This window comes from Neopsephotus bourkii, unplaced genomic scaffold (genome assembly GCF_033783945.1).
Source record: "Neopsephotus bourkii isolate Nb327-2 ecotype Australia unplaced genomic scaffold, CSIRO-AGI_Nbou_v1 NB_244, whole genome shotgun sequence".
NCBI lineage: Eukaryota > Metazoa > Chordata > Aves > Psittaciformes > Psittacidae > Neopsephotus > Neopsephotus bourkii.
Genome location: NW_026900754.1, coordinates 966,203 through 984,098, shown reverse-complemented (window position 1 = coordinate 984,098; position 17,896 = coordinate 966,203). Strand labels below are relative to the sequence as shown.

At 43.3% G+C, this 17,896-nt stretch overlaps 1 protein-coding gene across 2 annotated transcripts in view; it reads left to right on the top strand.

The window, feature by feature from the left end:
- The window catches only part of ADAMTS3 (ADAM metallopeptidase with thrombospondin type 1 motif 3), a 98,398-nt gene extending 81,106 nt beyond the window's left edge, over positions 1-17,292 (top strand). Inside the window, exons 12-22 of one of the 2 annotated variants that reach the window (XM_061345817.1) lie at positions 16-161; positions 704-879; positions 1,778-1,911; positions 2,442-2,565; positions 5,757-5,837; positions 7,578-7,741; positions 8,772-8,937; positions 9,646-9,778; positions 10,049-10,256; positions 11,552-11,669; positions 14,549-17,292. In XM_061345817.1, the coding sequence (XP_061201801.1) occupies positions 16-161; positions 704-879; positions 1,778-1,911; positions 2,442-2,565; positions 5,757-5,837; positions 7,578-7,741; positions 8,772-8,937; positions 9,646-9,778; positions 10,049-10,256; positions 11,552-11,669; positions 14,549-15,096 (1,998 nt within the window). In that variant the 3' untranslated portion in view covers positions 15,097-17,292. The remainder of the gene's footprint in view (positions 1-15; positions 162-703; positions 880-1,777; positions 1,912-2,441; positions 2,566-5,756; positions 5,838-7,577; positions 7,742-8,771; positions 8,938-9,645; positions 9,779-10,048; positions 10,257-11,551; positions 11,670-14,548) is intronic. The other variant, XM_061345818.1, reaches the window with a different exon arrangement.
- Positions 17,293-17,896: the final 604 nt, after the last annotated feature.

The following is a 17,896-nucleotide window of genomic DNA, read 5'->3' as shown; positions in this document are numbered from 1 at the left end:
CTTGATGTCTCCCAGTGGTGCTATAAAGGTCACTGCATGTGGAAGAATGCTAACCAGCTGAAGCAGGATGGCAACTGGGGACCCTGGACAAAATTCGGCTCCTGCTCCCGGACCTGTGGGACTGGAGTTCGCTTTAGGACTCGCCAGTGTAACAATCCAATGTAGGTCCTCTGGCTGGGTGGCAGGTCCAGTCAGTGGGCAGTCATTACAGGTGGCAGTTTAAATGGCATTTACATTGTGGATGGAGTCTGCCCAAATTCACATTCTGTTCAAGCCCCTTGAAATGCAGCTTTCTGCAGGGAGCCAGGGTCATTTTGGGAGAATCCAAGAACTTCCAGAGGAAAGCCCGCAGAAAACCATCCCAAAGATTTAGCTGATGTGTAAGAGTGAAGAGTACATGGTGTGTGAGCTGAGCAAGCTGCAGGATCAACTTAGTTAACCTCTAGTTGTAAATTAACTATTACTGATAGCATAGATGTGCACACATGTCACTGGTGCATTTGAGTGTGTGCCTTGGGGATGCATGGGCACATGCTGAGGTTACACCACAGTGTAACTGCTCTGTTCCCATTCCTGTCTCTTCCCACCCCTTTTTTTTATGAAACTGTCTCTTTTAAATGAAGTTTCACCTAAGAAAAAAGAAAAATCCCCAGAGCTCATATCTAGAGGGTTTTAGAATGTTTTGAATGTTTTCTCATCACAGGCCTATTAATGGAGGTGAGGATTGTGCTGGCGTCAACTTTGAGTTTCAACTTTGCAATACAGAGGAGTGTCCGAAGCACTTTGAGGACTTCAGAGCGCAGCAATGCCAGCAACGCAATTCCCACTTTGAGTATCAGAGCAGCAAGCACCACTGGCTGCCATACGAGCACCCTGACTGTAAGTTCTGTTATTTGCCTTGGTTACAAGTAAGTCCTGGCATCCCCATGAGTCTTGTTCCTGAGCCATGCAGAGAACAAAAATAATTGATGCATGAGCCTTGTATAGGTGAGCAGAAAAACAAAAGCAGAAAGTAGATTAGAAATTAGGCAGAAGTGCTTCCCTGTGAGGGTGGTGAGGCCCTGGCACAGGTTGCCCAGAGAATCTGTGGCTGCCTCATCCCTGGCAGTGTTGAAGGCCAGGTTGGACAGGGCTTAGAGCAGCCTGATCTAGTGGAAGGTGTCCCTGCCTGTGGCAGGGGCTTGGAACTGATGAGCTGTAAGCTCCCTTCCAACTCAAACCATTCCATGATTCTATGTAAAAAAGATGGCTCCATAAGGAAAGAGTAGAAACAGTTGTAGTTTCCCCACCTTAGGCCAACTAGCTTCCCCTCACTTTCATCCTGCTCTTGGTGAGAACATGGTGTAGCAAGAGGCTTGAAGCTCACAGCTCCTGTTGGACAGGTGGTAGATGCCCATTGCATTCAACATGCCGGACTGCCCAGATCCAGCTCTCTGCCACTGGGGCAAAGCTTGGAAAGCTGCTGGTTGGGTCTCTTACCCTCCCTTCAGTACAGCTCTTCATCTTGCACTTGAGTGCAATGTGTCAACTTTTGATAGCAGCTGATGAAAGTATTAAGGGTGTTTTTTCTAAGGGCACTGGTTTCTGTGGGAATAGCGTCTCAAAGTGGTAGCATATAATTCTCAGAAAAGCAAATTAGCTGCTTTTTTTCCCTACAGTTGTCTACTAAAGGTCCTTTCCACCTCTCTTATATTCACTTCTTGAGTGGGATATTTTTCTGAAGCACATCTAGATTGCTCTTAGCTTATGCAGTTCCTTCCCTTTCCTTGCTACACAGCTAATAAGAGATGCCACTTGTACTGCCAGTCCAAAGAAACTGGAGGTGTTGCCTATATGAAACAGTTGGCACACGATGGGACTCGCTGTTCCTATAAGGATCCCTACAGCATTTGTGTTCGTGGAGAATGTGTGGTGAGTGGTTCTTCCCAAGGTCATCCCTGAGTTGGAGCTGGGCTGTGGCACACAGTGGGTAGAGTCAATCACAACAGCTCAATGTGCAGAGATAAACTTTGCTAATGTTTCTGAATTAAGTATTTGCAGCATCGTATTCCTCATTAGGCCTTGAGATTTTAATTAAACTAGAGCAACGGCACAGACCTGGTCCATGGAAACACTCAATTTTTCTTCAACTGATCACTTCCTTTCCCTTTTTCACGCTTTGTTTCATGTCGGAAAAGAATTGTGTCTATTCGTTTGCCTTTCACATCTTAATCTTGATGGATAGTGAATATAAAGCAATAATCACCTCCTGTTTATCACATGAAACCCATTATCCAGCACTAGATTTGCAAGTAATTGGTGTTTTGAAAAAATAGATCAGCACTGGGTGGTTAATTCCCTCTTTGCATTAATTTTGGGTTGGCTTCCCACCATAGCTAAAACTGACAGCCAGTGACAAAACAGTCTTTGATTTTTTGTGTTTTTTGCTCTTCCTTCTGCAGAAAGTGGGTTGTGACAAGGAAATTGGCTCCAATAAGGTTGAAGATAAGTGCGGCGTCTGTGGCGGCGATAATTCTCATTGCCGGACTGTGAAGGGAACCTTCACCCGCACTCCCAAAAAGCTTGGTAGGAACAGCCTTTTCCTGCATCTGGATACAGTTTTTGGTGTCTCTGTCATACTTACTGTTTTTGCAGACCTGCCTTTAGCTAGCAAAACGCAAGCTGTGAGCTAATGTGCAAAACCAGCTTAGTCCCTGATAAAGAAATGCCGTCTTTAAAATGACAGATAGTATTATTGTCCTTTAAAGGGACTGTTAGGAAAAAGCTTCATCAGTCTCAGTGTATGGAGAAATACCATGCAGAGCATGTTTAGTTCTTCTTTTGAAGTGTTGAAGCCCAACTAGACCATGTTTGTGATGAGTGAGGATACACAGATTTTTGCTAAACAAAAATGAGCAGTAAAATGCAGAAGACATCATCTGGCACTACAGCCTTTGTCTGTAGGAGGACTAAAGGAAACATTTTGTTGTGACTATTTCTATTTTAAGGCTTTCCTGTATCACTTTTTATTGTTGTCCATTCTAAGGATGCTACTCAGGGAAATGTATCTTCTGTATGGCTGGGAGAAGGTATTTCAGAAGACAGGAGAGAAAGGCTAAGGGCAAGATAAATGCCAGTATCTGCATTAATGGTTTAGATGTTGGTTAATTGCTGCCATGAAGCATTAATAATTAAATTTATACAGCAAGTAGCTAAATTAAACTTGGACCAAGATAAGTTAGTGTGCAACTGGAAATGAAATAAAGTATGCTGCTGAAATTCTTATTAATTTTTACAAACCAATTGGAAAAAAATACTGATTGTAATGATCAAATTTACTGATTGTACTTACAAAATTACAGCAGAGAGCCTTTTGAAAAAGGATATTTCCCTGGAGGATGGTGGACTGGACACAGAATAATGCAAGCATTACTCAGACTTGGGTAGCAATGGACTTAAGAGTGTAACTTAAGCCTGATATTGAGGCTCAAGACTAAAACAGCTAGGAGATCGTTCAGGGCAGAGTGCTGTTAATCAGCCACTTAGTTGCAAATTATTATGGAAGTGATAAAGTGTTTATGAAATGTTTATTGTTTTACCATAACTTTGACAATCTAGTCATTAAAAAAGCCTAATTGACCTCTTCCAACAGGAAAACATTTAAGCAAGAGGTGCCAAAAAGAATTCAAGTTTCTGGAAAATGAAATCTGCAAGTATCCAACTTAAAATCACCTACCTGAATTTTGACTGGTCTGGCCTTCATTGGCTATTAACGTTTGCTGGATGTGTCTAATTCTGGTTTAAACTCATTTGAATACACGATGTCACTTATACTTTACACTTGGAAAGACCATCTGGCTGAGAAACATAGTCAATGAAACCACAAGCCTTGTCTCCCATAGCACTAATTACAGGCATTCTGTTTAAGGGGAGACAAGAGGAGCATTTATATTGCCTAAAGGAGCTCGCAATATTTCCCTCTTTGGAACAAAAGAGTATAAAAACATGCTAGGTAAGTTCAAAAGGCTTGTAGGATGAGAGGCATCCATGGCAACTCAAGTTCTTGCTGCAGTTCACATCTCTGTTCTGACACTGACAGATAATACCAAATCAGGCAAAAGCTTTATGTTTCATATGCTTAAAGGATGATCAGTGAAAAGATTGGCACGTGCTGTTTGCACAGTCACTTGTCAGCCAAGAGCATGATTTTACATTTTCCTAGCTCTTCCTTTTCATCACTTAGATCTTCCAAGAAGCTGTAGTATGACAGGTGCACAACAAGCTACCAATGTATTCACTAGTCTCAAGATCGCCAGTAAAAAAACAGAGAAATTTGCTCAGCTCTTAAAAAAAGGGATCTGCAGAGATTTGTCACCATTAAATCTGCATTTGGTAAAGAGAAAATAATAGAACTATTAAAATACTGTGCACTCAGAGTGCTTGTGATGCTCTTGAGTAAAACTTGATGTAGCAGTGCCTTTTGACAGATCACTAGGAGAGATTTTAGTTTTCCTAATGAAAGTATTTAATGTTATACTAGTTACCAGTGGTTTGGACTGATGAATCATTGTCATTTGAAATAAGGATCATGTTCTTTGGGAACAGCTTTTTACTTTTAACTGTAGAGAGTTGAATTCAGTTAAAGCAACAGCAAAGTAATTGATGCATTTTTGTCATGGTTTAAGCTCAGCCGGCAACCCAGAACCACGCAGCTGCTCGTTCACTCCCCCACCTTTTCCTCCCTGCCATTCCCAGAGGGAATGGGAGGAGAATCGAAAGAATGTAACTCCCATGGGTTGAGATAAGAACAGCCCAGTAACTAAGGTATAACACAAATCACTGCTGCTGCCACCAATAATAATAATGGCAAGGGAAATAACAAGGGAAGAGAATACAACCACTCACCACCCGCTGACCGATACCCATCTAACCATTCCAGGTAACTGCCCCCAGTTTATACAGTGGGCATAATGTGCTGTGGTATGGAATACCTCTTTGGCTAGTTCGGGTCAGGTGTCCTGTCTCTGCTTCCTCCCAGCTTCCTGTGCCTCTCCTCCTGGCAGAGCATGTGACTCAGAAAGTCCTCGATCAGAGTAAACATTACTGAGCACCAACTAAAAACATCGGTGTTATCAGCATTGTTCTCAGGCTGAAAGTCAAAAACACAGCACTGCATCAGCTACTAGGAAGGAGAAAAATGACTGCTACTGCTGAACTGAGGACAATTTTACATTCACAGTTGTAAATAACTTGTGTTGGCTTCCATACAGATGAGCCTTTTCTGATGTGTAGGGGCAACACCCTTCATGCTACACCCTCCTTCCTCCAGTCTTTGATGTCTCAGAAGTAAGCAGACACACTTCAGACATTAACATCTAATAGTATGTCAGTAGTCAATTCCACTCTAACAGCCTGGCTGATGAGTGATTTGGAAAATATAAACAGGAGGACTTGTGTTTTTCACCTTGTGTACTGAGAAAGCATAGGAAACATTTTTGCCTGACTTGTTGGTTAACACAGCCTATAGCAGTGTAGCTAGTCAAGTGACAAATAGATTTGTAACTGGTTTCTCCCTCTGGAAGAGAAAAAACGCAAGGAAGTCCTGCCAAACAGGTTACAAAACTATTTGCTCTGTTTCTTTCTGGCACTGCTTCTCATTTGGTGATGGATGCCCTCTTCTGCAAGTAGAATCTGGGTCATGTAGCACACTCCTAACCATAGCTGTCACTTTTTCTTTCTGGCTCTGCTTTCTCCATTGACTACTACACATGCTGAAGGGTACTTAAAGATGTTTGACATCCCTCCCGGTGCTCGACATGTGTTTATCCAAGAAGACGAGGCTTCTCCTCATTTTCTTGGTAAGTGTTTGTCTCCTCAGGGTTGGCTTTGAGGCATGATGAGAAGCACAGGGCAGTCATACAGAAGAACTTGAGCAATGAGATAATCAAATTCAAGTATTCTGGGTAAATACGTACACTCAGAATTGCATGTCAAGGACTGTATCCTACAGCATCAGCTCAGCAAGCAAACATTTACCTCTCATTTGAATCCTTTGAAATATTAAACTGATCCCAGTTTGCATGTTTACTAACAAAAGGTTGTCATCACTCGCATTTAAATGGACGCTTCCAGGGTAAAAGTTCTGTTTACTGGTATGTGAATCAAATTTGATACCTGTAATTATTCTTACTTGCTGCAGATTTTACGCAACAGCTGGTTTAATGGAACAAAGATTTGCAGTCCATTTATTTATTTGTTTATTTATTTATTTATTTTTATTTTTGAATTTATTTTTTCTCACATAGTGTTGTCAATCAGTTTGTATCTTACTACTTACCATTTTCTAACTCTTAAGGGAGAAGAGTGAGATCTTCCATGGATTTTAATGGTCTTTTAATCAGCTCCCCATGTGCCAGGGCAATGTCTTTTGTAAACCCTTCAGGCAGAGTTGGATTAGTAACTAAAAAAAATTAGGAATAGAAAAGAAAAGAGGAAAAATTAAAAAAAAAAATAAAGAATTTTTTTTGAGATCCAAGTGCAGCATTTTGGACCAAGCATAGCCTGATAGTAACTTTCAGAGAAGCATAGCTTTGCTTTGGCAGTAAGTGGCTTCTTGAAGCTATTCACCAGGTACTCACAGCTTCTGCATTTGGATTACGATAATCATAGGAACTTGTCAGATTTCTGCATAGTTTGTCTTCTCATGTTTTATGATGCATTGGTAAGAATTGTATAAAAGAAAACATAAGAGTCTGTCTTTCACATATCTGATGTATTGGCTTCTGATTGGAGCATAATACTACTGCTACTACTACTAATCATCATCATCATCATCATTCCCACACTACCTAATTTTCAAGGTGTGGTCTAGGAAACCAAAACTCATAGTTTCCCAGCAGTTCCAGTGCCTCAGCTCTTTACTTACTGATGGTAGCATCTGGTACACATACATGTATGCAAAAGAAACTACAACATGATGAAGTTGTCATTTTCATAAACTGAGGAAAATAAGAAATGCACTTGGAGTCTGCTGAGTGTCTGTTATACTACTGCGCATTGTGGGTAATACTGATTTTGGTCTTGGGCAAATAAGGAAGGCGGGTGATCATGAAGATTTGACCTGAGTTCCTTGCTACTATCCATGCTTCTCAGGAACTAAACTAGTATGGGAAATGTGAACATTACATGAGAAGAGGTGCTTCAGTCTAGCTCTAGATCTGTATCTAATTCACGTGGATAAGGAAATACAGAATTGAAGCAAACACACGAGAACATCTGTCATCAAACTGGGATTTGAAGGCTGCATGAGACAGCCTTGGAGGGCCTTTCTCTGAGCCAGGACATCTGTAGCAGTTCATAGAATTACAGAGTGGTTTGGGTTGGAAGGGACCTTAAAGCTCATCTAGTTCCTACCCTCCTGCCACAGGCAAGGACACCTTCCACGAGACCAGCTTGCTCAAAGTCCAAACCTGGCTTGCTAGCATGTTGGGGTTTTTTTGCACAAGTCCTTCTGTAATATCTCCTGTCAAGTTTCACATAAGCGCCCATGATGGCTGTTGTTTGTGAGGCATGACTGGCCCTGTTTTCAATACTTTTAGCAATTAAGAACCAGGCTACAGGACACTACATTCTGAACGGGAAAGGGGAGGAGACCAGATCCCGATCTTTCATCGACCTGGGTGTGGAGTGGGAGTACAACATCGAAGATGACATCGAGACTCTCCACACTGATGGGCCCTTGCATGATGCGGTGGTTGTGCTGGTAGGTTGCATATCACAGAGTGAGAATATGGTGGGTTTGTTTTCTATAAAAAATGGGTGGCCAGCATGGAGTTTGTGCTGAGATAAATCTCTGTGGTGTAATGACTCTCTGAAGAGTGCATGCAAGGAGGTGGCTAATACCCTGAAGCCTTTTCTCATGAGTTGTTGCCCTCATCTAAACTGCTGCCTGTTCATGCAGGCCATGCAGGCAGCAGCCAAACATATTGCATTCTTGGACATCACTGGGATGCTTTCAGTGGGCTGAAAAAGGACGTTGCATGTCAAACCCTCTCTGAGACCAGCCCTGCTCTGTTGTCAGATAATGATGGGGCCACACTACCCTTTCGTAGAATCATAAAATCACAGAAGAGTTTGGGTTGGAAGGGACCTTAAAGCTCATCCAGTTCCAATCCCCTGCCACAGGCAGAAACACCTTCCACTAGACCAGGTTGCTCCAAGCCTTGTCCAACCTGACCTTGAACATTGCCAGGGATAGGGCAGCCACAGCTTCTCAGGACAACCTGTGCCAGGGCCTCACCACCCTCACAGGGAACAATCTCTTCCAAAGATCTCATCTTGATTTCCCCTCTGTTAGGTTAAAGCCATTCCCTCTCATCCTGTCCCTGCAAGCCCTTGTCCAAAGTGCCTCTCCAGCTTTCTTGTAGCCTCTTTAGGCACTGGAAACTGCTCTAAGATCTCCCTGGAGCCTACTCTTCTCTAGGCTGAAGAAGCCCAGCTTTCTCAACCTGCCTTCAGAGCAGAGGTGCTCCAGCCCTTGGACCATTTTCGTGGCCCTCCCTTCATCCAGCTTAGAACCCTAGCCTAGAAATGTGTCTCATTTTAAACGGCTCTATGTTGATCTTACTTTTGTTAGTTCTAACTTCCAAGACAAACCCCAATTTTGCTTCCCCAGTGAGTTAACGAGCCGTTTTCGTGTTTCCCCAAAAAGCCAGGCCTCACTTTCTTTATTTTGCTGAGGAATAAATAATAGGTCTGGTTTTGTACCACTGTTTACTTTTGGTTATTAATAGATCATTCCTCGGGAGAATGACACAAGATCCAGCCTGACTTACAAGTACATCATTCATGAGGACTCGGTGCCAACTATCAACAGCAACAACGTCCTTCAGGAAGAAGTAGATACTTTTGAGTGGGCATTGAAGAGTTGGTCACAGTGCTCCAAACCCTGTGGTGGAGGTAAACAGATGGTTTAGCACCTTCTGGTCATGAATGACCAGTTACCCGAAGTGGAAAAGTAAAAGGTGGGGGAAGCGAATAATTTACAACTCTTGGCCTTCCATTTCTTTAAAAGCAGTTTGTTATTTTGCATGCCCCAGCTTAAAATATCTTACATGGCTGATTATTCAGTGTGTCACGTTTGCAGTCTAGGAAGAAAAAGTCTTTTTTAGGTGTTTAAATTCAATACCCAAATCTGTTGGGGAAGTACAGACTCAGACATTCATGCTACTGAGCATTCACTTTAGTTATGGCATGTACATCACTATTGCGTAAAGAATAGGAAATGCAAATGTCAAAATAACTTTAACTCTTCCATACATGTCCTGGTTTCAGTGGTAGCAGTCATTTTTCTCCTTCTTAGTAGCTGGTGCAGTGCTGTGTTGAACAGATTATGTGTTGTGGTAGTGAAAATGCTAAAAGGAGACTTGGGCTCATTCCCATGTTAGTTGGTGACCCACTGCTTGATGTTAAGGAGGTAATTTCTCCCCTGCTGTGGTGTGATTTGTGTGTAGTGCAGAGGTTTCACTAAGGGGTCATAACTGTCCCTTCTGGCCTTAAAGACCTATTGCAGTGTCGTGTTATCAGTTGTCCATAAACGGATATTTAAGCCATAAATTCTAACAAGGACCTGGTTTTCCTTATTTTTTTTTTCTGAACTATTTTCAGGGTTTCAGTACACCAAATACGGGTGTCGCAGGAAAAGCGATAACAAAATGGTTCATCGCAGCTTCTGTGAGGCCAGCAAAAAGCCCAAGCCTATCCGTAGAATGTGCAACCTTCAGGAATGCACCCAGCCTCTGTAAGTAGGCCTTAAGTAAGTACTTAAGGATAGAAATGGTTGTGCCTTGCAGTCGAAAGGTGACCCATGCCAGATCGGGTAGGTAGGAAGCTGATAGCTTTCTAGGCTGGAGTTGCTGTGTTGTGGGTTTTTTTCTATAGAAGAAAGGTTATTGATCTTATTGAATGGTTTCATCTCAAAAATATTGTGTACTAATGGCTGCCCAACCTGGCAGCAGTATGGATCATCAGTACAAGTTGTCGTGACATCTCCTTCCTTGTTTCTTCCCAGCTGGGCAGCAGATGAGTGGGAGCACTGCACCAAAAGCTGTGGGAATTCTGGGTACCAGCTCCGTACGGTGCGCTGCATCCAGCCCCTTCATGATGGTGTGAACCGCTCCGTCCATTCCAAGTACTGCAGTGGAGACCGCCCTGAGAGCCGCCGGCCATGCAACCGCGTACCGTGCCCTGCACAGTGGAAGGCTGGACCCTGGTCTGAGGTAGGTGAGCCATGAACATCCCATCTCTCCCAGGTCAGGTCTGTGCCAGACAGCTTCCAAAACCATGGAATTTTGCAGCAGATAATGCCTTTGAGCTTCATGGGCTTCTATAGCTCTCCAGAGTTCTCCAGAAATCAGCAAGGAAAACATTCACAATAGTCAACCATGTCCTTGGCTGCATCCCTAGCAGTGTGAGCAGCAGGTCTAGGGAGGGGATTCTCCCCCTCTACTGTATTCTGGGGAGACCCCCCACTGCAGCCGTGCATTCAGCTCTGGGGCAGCAACACAAGAGGGATGTGGAGCTGTTGGAGCAAGTCCAGAGGAGGCCACCGAAATGCTGTGAGGGCTGGAGCACCTCAGCTCTGGAGACAGGCTGAGAGAGCTGGGCTTGTTCAGAATCAAGAAGAGAAGGTTCCGGGTAGACCATAGAGCAGCTTCCAGTGCCTAAAGAGGCTACAAGAAACCTGGAGAGGGGCTTTGGGCAAGGGCCTGCAGGGACAGGAGACAGGGGCAATGGCTTTAACCTGAGAGAGGGGAAGTTGAGATGAGATCCTAGGAAGAAGTTCTTCCCTGTGAGGGTGGTGGGGTCCTGGCACAGGGTGCCCAGAGAAGCTGTGGCTGCCCCATCCCTGGCAGTGTTCAAGGCCAGGTTGGACAAGGCTTGGAGTAACCTGATCTAGTGGAAGGTGTTGCTGCCTGTAGCAGAGGGTTGGAACTGGGTGAGCTTTAAGGTCCCTTTCAACCCAAAACACTCTGTGATTCTATGAATATCAGATACACAGTCCTGCAAAAGAAATGTTGGAAGTTTGCTTGTTTTTCTCCAAGTTGCCTACTTCTCACTTCCCTGCTTCTGAGGGTCACGTAATATTTTTTAATCACTTGGGCTGTTTTGGAATCAGAGTTTCTGCAAGTGTTGCCATTGTTGTAATGACTTTGGAGCAAACAGCTGAACCCTACAGCTAACTCAGCGAACACTGAGTTTCTCTGCCCTTTGTATTGTCTTTGTATTGATCCTGTTGTCAAGATCAGGGATTGGCTTAGAGGAAAAAAAAGTAGGAAAATTAATAATATCCTCTAATAATAAATTTAACATTACAGAAAGCAAGAACCAAAGGAAAAACCATCCCCTTTTGGCTACTTCTTCATAATGTCAGCCTTCACCCTAGTCTCCTTTCGAAACCAATTGCTGGAATGTGCAGCCTGACCTGAAAGCCAACCTTGGGCTATTTTAGACACAAGAATTTTTGCACATGGCTGTGAAAGCTCAATATCCTGTCTTGTCTTGTGTTCCATAGTGTTCCGTGACCTGTGGGGAGGGAACTGAAAGCCGGCAGGTCATGTGCCGTGCTGGTGATCAGTGCAATGGAGAAAAACCAGAAGCAGTGAGGGTTTGTAAACTCGCTCCTTGTAATGGTAAGAGAATGTCTCAGAATGATTGTGGGCATTTTATGGGTGGTGGGTAGCAGTTTTACAGGATGAGGGTCACAGACATTCCTGCCTCAATGCAGCCTGTCAAGGGAGCACAGTGCTGGGTAGAGATGCTAGGCATCCTTCCTTGGAGATTATCCCACTTTTTTCCAGCTAAAGGCTCCCTGTTGTTTAGTCCAGCACATTACTGATACCATAGCTGTAGGTGACCTGTGCTTCTCCCACACTTGTTTTGTAAAGATGATAAAATAGGGGGTCAAACGCATGAGCCAGAGGTGCATGGGCTGAAATGCTGGTGAGGGTCAATCCAAATTAAACCCTGATTGACATCTAAATCCCAGGATAAGTTTTGCAAGCCACCAATTGAGGAAATGAAAAAAAAAAAAACCTTCATAAAAATGGAGGCACAGAGCACTGGTAAGGTTCCTGAGAATCTCATTGCATTGTTCTTGTAGTGTTTTCTGAACAGACTTTTAAGCTTTTGATGACAACAAAGCCTTTCTTCGTTTGACTGTCTGAGATTTGGGGGTTAGCTGGTTTTTAAATCCCTCATGGTAGTCATCACTAGCTGGTAGGAAAAAATAGAGTAAGGATTCTTTGAAGGTGCAGCGTGCTCTCCCAAAAAGTGATTCTAACTTTTTCCCTAAGTCTGGTCAAGGTGCCTGCTTTTGCTCTTGTTTTCTACCAGTGAAAGAACTCAGGCAGAAAACAATTCTAAGGAGTTATAAAATGTTTTACCCACTAGGTGGGAGCAAACCACTACCTGTGACTAAACAAGTACAAGTTTCAGACCCCTGGTTTTCCCCGTGAGAAATCTGATATTAAAGCATTGTCAAAACTTTTGACAAGGGCGTGTAGGGACAGGACAAGAGGAATGGCTTTAAAGTAGCAGAGGAGAAATTTAGTTTAAATGTAAGGAAGAAATTCTTCCTCTTGCAGGTGATGAGACCCTGGCACAGGTTGCCCAGAGAAGCTGTGGCTGCCCCATCCCTGGCAGTGTTCAAGGCCAGGTTGGACAGGGCTTGGAGCAACCTGGTCTAGTGGAAAGTGTCCCTGTCTTTGTATTATTTGTGCAAAATTCCTGCTGAAAATTGTCAGCAATGAGTATGTCCCTGTGCAAAGCTGTGGATTTAATGCTAAGCTTGCAAGAACCACCAAACATCTATCCAAGGAAGCACATCAGGGTTAGAAGCAAGGGCAATTTTTATATGACTTGCCAGTCATATAATATGCTATTTCTAAAGAAAGTCCTACAACCCCTGTGATGTATGTGTGGAATTCAACTGAGTTCAGTGGAATTAAACTGACTGACATTGATGGAGACGTTGGGCTCCAGTTAATATGGGAAAACAGGAAAACTTGGTCACCTCACATAGTGTTGACATGTGTGAGGCAGCATCTGTACACAGGTGACAAAATACCACAGTACAGAAAGCAAATTTCATTTCAGGGCTGAATAAGTGGTGTCACATGCCATCTGTTGCTCAGTGAGATGTGGACTACATAACTGCTAACAGTGAATGGAAACAAGACGTGGAACAGACTTTCTCAATAGCTGGGGTTAACTTTTGGCTTTCCACATTAGAGTTTTGCATAATCCTATTGTAAGTGAAATCCATCAACAGCATTTCAAGCCAGCCATGTTATCTGGGAAAAAGTCAGCTAGTGGAAGCTCTTTGCTGGTCTCTCACAGGGAGACATGTTCGGGTAGAACCCGACACTGCTGCACGTAGCCTGTTTGAGGGTCCTTGGAGAGGTCTGTGGGAAGGGAATTACTGATTTTAAAATAGGAAGATGCTTTTCTGTTTGGTGTTGACCCTGCTGCAGGCCTCGACAAAGTGGCCTTCTGCGAGGCCTTCCTGCATTACTTAGTTGGGCATTCATGCTGCCAAGGTGCACAGTATTCCGAACTGCATGGATAACAGCATAAATGAGCAGTAGGATGAGTTAGCATCAAGGAGGAGAATAAAAAGGAAGTATTAAACTTCCTTATTGTAAAATATGCAGCTCATTTCAAATGCCCAGAGCCAACCTTCCACCTTCCCCTGTGCTGTGACACAGCTCTGCTCAGATACTAACTGAGAATTGGACTTGTTTTCTGTGAAATGAGAGTGAAGTTTAAATTTCTGCTCACATTCCCATACAGAATACCAAAGCACCCAGAGTATGGGGTACTGACCATGTATGGACTGACTGTACCTTGGTACTTTTCTCCATTTGTGGAACAAATGTCCAGCAAGTGCCTAAAGAAATGCTGACATTTTGGGCATCTCTGACAGATCTTGGACCTATGAAAGGTCTTTTCCCTGACTGAAAGCAATGCCACACACTTAACTTCAAGGCATCGTACATCTCCCCTATCTGTTAAGAGCTTTCCTTCACTTCTTCAGTCACTGAAAAGCTCAGACTATGCAAACAAAGCTTTATCCAACTATAACATTTTAAGATGTCATCTAAAAGGCATCTTTGAGAGATACTTCTTGGGATTTACTTCTTTAGGGGGTGGTTTAATTGTTTTGAATACTATTGCTAGGTATGTCCTCAGACTAGAGGTGACCTGGGGGTGGGTAGAACTATATCTGGCCTGGTATGTGGGAGCTCTAGTAGATCAGCACTGGAAATTGTCTGTAGCCCAAATATAATATGCCTTTCCACAACTCTTTGCTTCTGATCTATGCGGAGCCTGATGTTTTCCAAGTGATGACCAATTTGTTTGGTTCCAAACGAGGGTTATTTCTGTCGGTGGTTCAGGGCATGAAGCATCTCAGGTTGTCTATTTAGAGCAGCCTATCGTTTGTGAAACATGCTGGAGCATTTCAGTGCTCTTCACTAGATCTGCCATCAACATGATATTTGTTTTGCAGATGAGCCCTGCCTGGGAGACAAATCCATCTTCTGTCAGATGGAGGTGCTTGCACGATACTGTTCCATCCCTGGCTACAACAAGCTGTGCTGTGAGTCCTGTGGTAAACGCAGCAGCACCCTCCCACCATCACTCCTCACCGAAGCTGCTGCAGCTGAAGAGGAAACAACATTTGATCAGGGCCACTTGCCTGGGATGTTGATGATGCCAACACTGGTAGTGCCCCACCACGCACAGTACCTGTCTGGAAGGAGCAATCTGGGCAGGCTTCCTTCTGGAGAAGAAGATGCCAATCCACACATCTCCCCATCCAACACCAAGCCCAGTGGGGCTGAGTTCCCACAATGGAGAGTCCCTCCAGCAAAGAAGACTTCTAGGCTGTTGGCTTTGCTACGCCAGTCACCTGCCAACAGCAGCAGTCTCAGTCCTCACCATGCTCTTGGGTTAGCAGCAGCCATTCCTGCTGTGGCAGCTAATAACACCATAGTGGGGGCGCCTTCTCTATCAAGAACCTCAAGGAAGAGTGCGAAGCATATTGAGAAAAGATGACCTTCAAGGTCCTCCACTGTGGAACAATGAATCTGAATGCCTCAGAAGGATAACATTGGAAAGAAGCTTGGTTTGGTGCTTTGGGTTTCATTTCCTTACTTCTAGACACTATGGTGCATGCTGCTTTCCACAAGCAAGACACTGCAGGTCATCAACTCATTTTCCTTGTAAATACAAAGAACGAGAAGTGCTGGTTCACTTTCTAGTTGCTCCTCCTGTCCTTCTCCCATCCTGCATTACCTGGCTGGCTTGAATACATTGGAGGAATGCACCAAAGGATACTTCTCATGGTGAGCAGATGTTGCTGAGAGCATCAGTCAAGCTCTAGTACAGAAAAGCAGCCCTGACCTCAGGGTTCTAAACACTCCCACGTAGAAAAGGCCCTACCACAAGAGGTACCAGATGTTTACACTCTACAAAATACTTTTGCAATGAAAAAAGGGAATCTGTAAGACTTGTTTTGCTAATTTATCTATAGGAATGGATCTTGTACGAGCAACTTTGCACCGTTGTGTAAATCCTGTATATTGCAGAAAAGCAGTATTATTTTTAAGAGGTTTGTGCTGTCAGACAACTGTTGACCTATGTTGCATTCTAGACAAGTGCTAGGTGCCTGCCACTGAGTGCTGCCTTACTGGCATTCCAAGAGCTGGTGTGTAAAGCAGCATTATCATGAAAGGAGGAGCTCCATTTTCAGATTAATTATATCTCCTGACACTAGGAAAAGGTGTTTACCAACAGCGTGATGCTTTCTTTTGAAACTGGGGAAAATACGTGAACCTAAAGGTTTACTTCTAGCCCATGAAAAGTAGGTTTAGAAACTTCAGTATAATTCGAGTCACAGGCTGGAAAAAGCATTTTATGTGCCTGTGAGATGAGCACTGAGCTGGCATCGCCTCGGTGTCAGGGCAGTGGTACCATCCTGTAGTTCTCTCTTTCCTGAAGGGGTCAGACTGGAGTAGGAAGAAGCCATGTAAATACTGTAAGTACTGTGGTGTTCACCAGTCAAACATGAGTTCTGTTCTCCAGCTGATCTCTTTGTAATTTCTGAAGCTGAAAAAGCATCACAGAGCTAGAATAGGCACTAGCAAGAAATAGCTGTGAGAAGAAATCAGATTTATTATGGTTTTTCCAACTGGAAGCATTGATTTCAAGGTGAGAGAGGTATTTATATTTCAGCAGGGTTCACCTCAAAGCTCCACAATCACAATGCATCTGACTGCAAGAACATGCTAGTACTTTATGTCAATACCCATCGTGTTCACAGTCCGCCCAATCACACTCTCTCCTGTGTGTTGCTGTAAAGTACTTGTATATAGGATTGAGAACTAAAGATATTTATTAAAAGTGGATTTCTTGATAGTATTTTATGTACTAAATATTTACACTAAGGGCAATTGACTATTCTTTTTTGCTAAGATAAAATAGAGATGTGTAATTAGCCATGTGTACATCTTATGTCATATGGATAGAACAGAAATTTAAGCTAACTAAACTACTGTAGAGAAATTGTTGATCTTCTGCTTTAAAATTAAGTAAGTCTTATGACAGCTTTTTTATTCCAAGCATCTTTAATTTCTGAACAGGTTATTAAAGTTTCATGAGCAATTCTTGCTTCCCCATAAAGAGCCCTCATGTTCCACCCATTTAAAATGCCAATGCGTACGTCCCCCTAAAATGCTGTCAAGTAGATCAGGACCCCAAAGATGTCATTCTAGAAACCTCAGTAGTGATTATGCAGAGTTGCCAGAAAGCAATAAGGATGAAAATTGTGGAAAATTAAGGATGAAGACTTTCAAAGTAAAGGAGAATGTCGGTAGGTTGATGCTGTTGGGGGAAGTCCAGGGTCATAGCGTGCATCACGCAGTATGCCATCTAACCTACCAAAGTACTGACACCCCTACAGAACTGCTGCTGCCTTTCCACAGGACTTTTGAAGGGCCAAGAAATCAGCTTTAAGCAGATGGTGCAGAGCCTCAAACAGAAACAGAAATGTGTCTGTTTCTTTACAGTTCCCCCAAAAGCAAATTCTCTTTTCTCTGTCTTTCTTTTACTTGTACACAATGTGGGTGTAGATAATCCTTGTACCTCTTGGATTTCTTTTCTACCAAGCTAATTTCTCTTTCTGTCAAATGTACACTACTGACACCGTTTGTTGTATGGGGAGCACGTAACAATAAAATCTTTCACATAAGATGCCTTTCTCTAGTCTGATTCACATGGGAGGATCCGGCTTCTGTGTTTTCAAGCTGTGTCTTCTGCAAAATGAAGGGCTGTTTATATCCCAGGCATGACTGTTGCAGCCAGTTCTGTCAAGGTAAGACCCTTCTTTTGCCCCCCCCCCTTTTTTTTTTTAAACAAAACTCGTATAATTAATACTAAGAAGATACAACATAAATTTCCAACCCATTGCATTGACAAAAGAAGTTTGTATCTCTCAGTTTGGCTTCAGGTCTCAGCTAAACCTCTGCTTTACAGCATTCCTGTGCATAACCTTGTTCATGCTACATTCAGGTTGAGAGCTGGGCTTGTTTGGTCTGGAGAAGAGGAGGCTCCAGGGAGACCTTAGGGCAGCTTACAGTGCCTAAAGGGGCTACAAGAAGCCTGGAGAGGGGTTTTTGAGACAGGCCTGTAGGGACAGGACAAGGGGGAATGGCTTTAAAGTGACAGTCTAAACCAGTGTGTGATTCTGCCGAAAATTACATTCTCTCAGTATGTTCTTGACACTTTTGAGCTGGGCAAGTAAATCTGAAGTAAGTGTCCAGTTGAACTCAAATTCTCATCAAGAGCACCAACACTG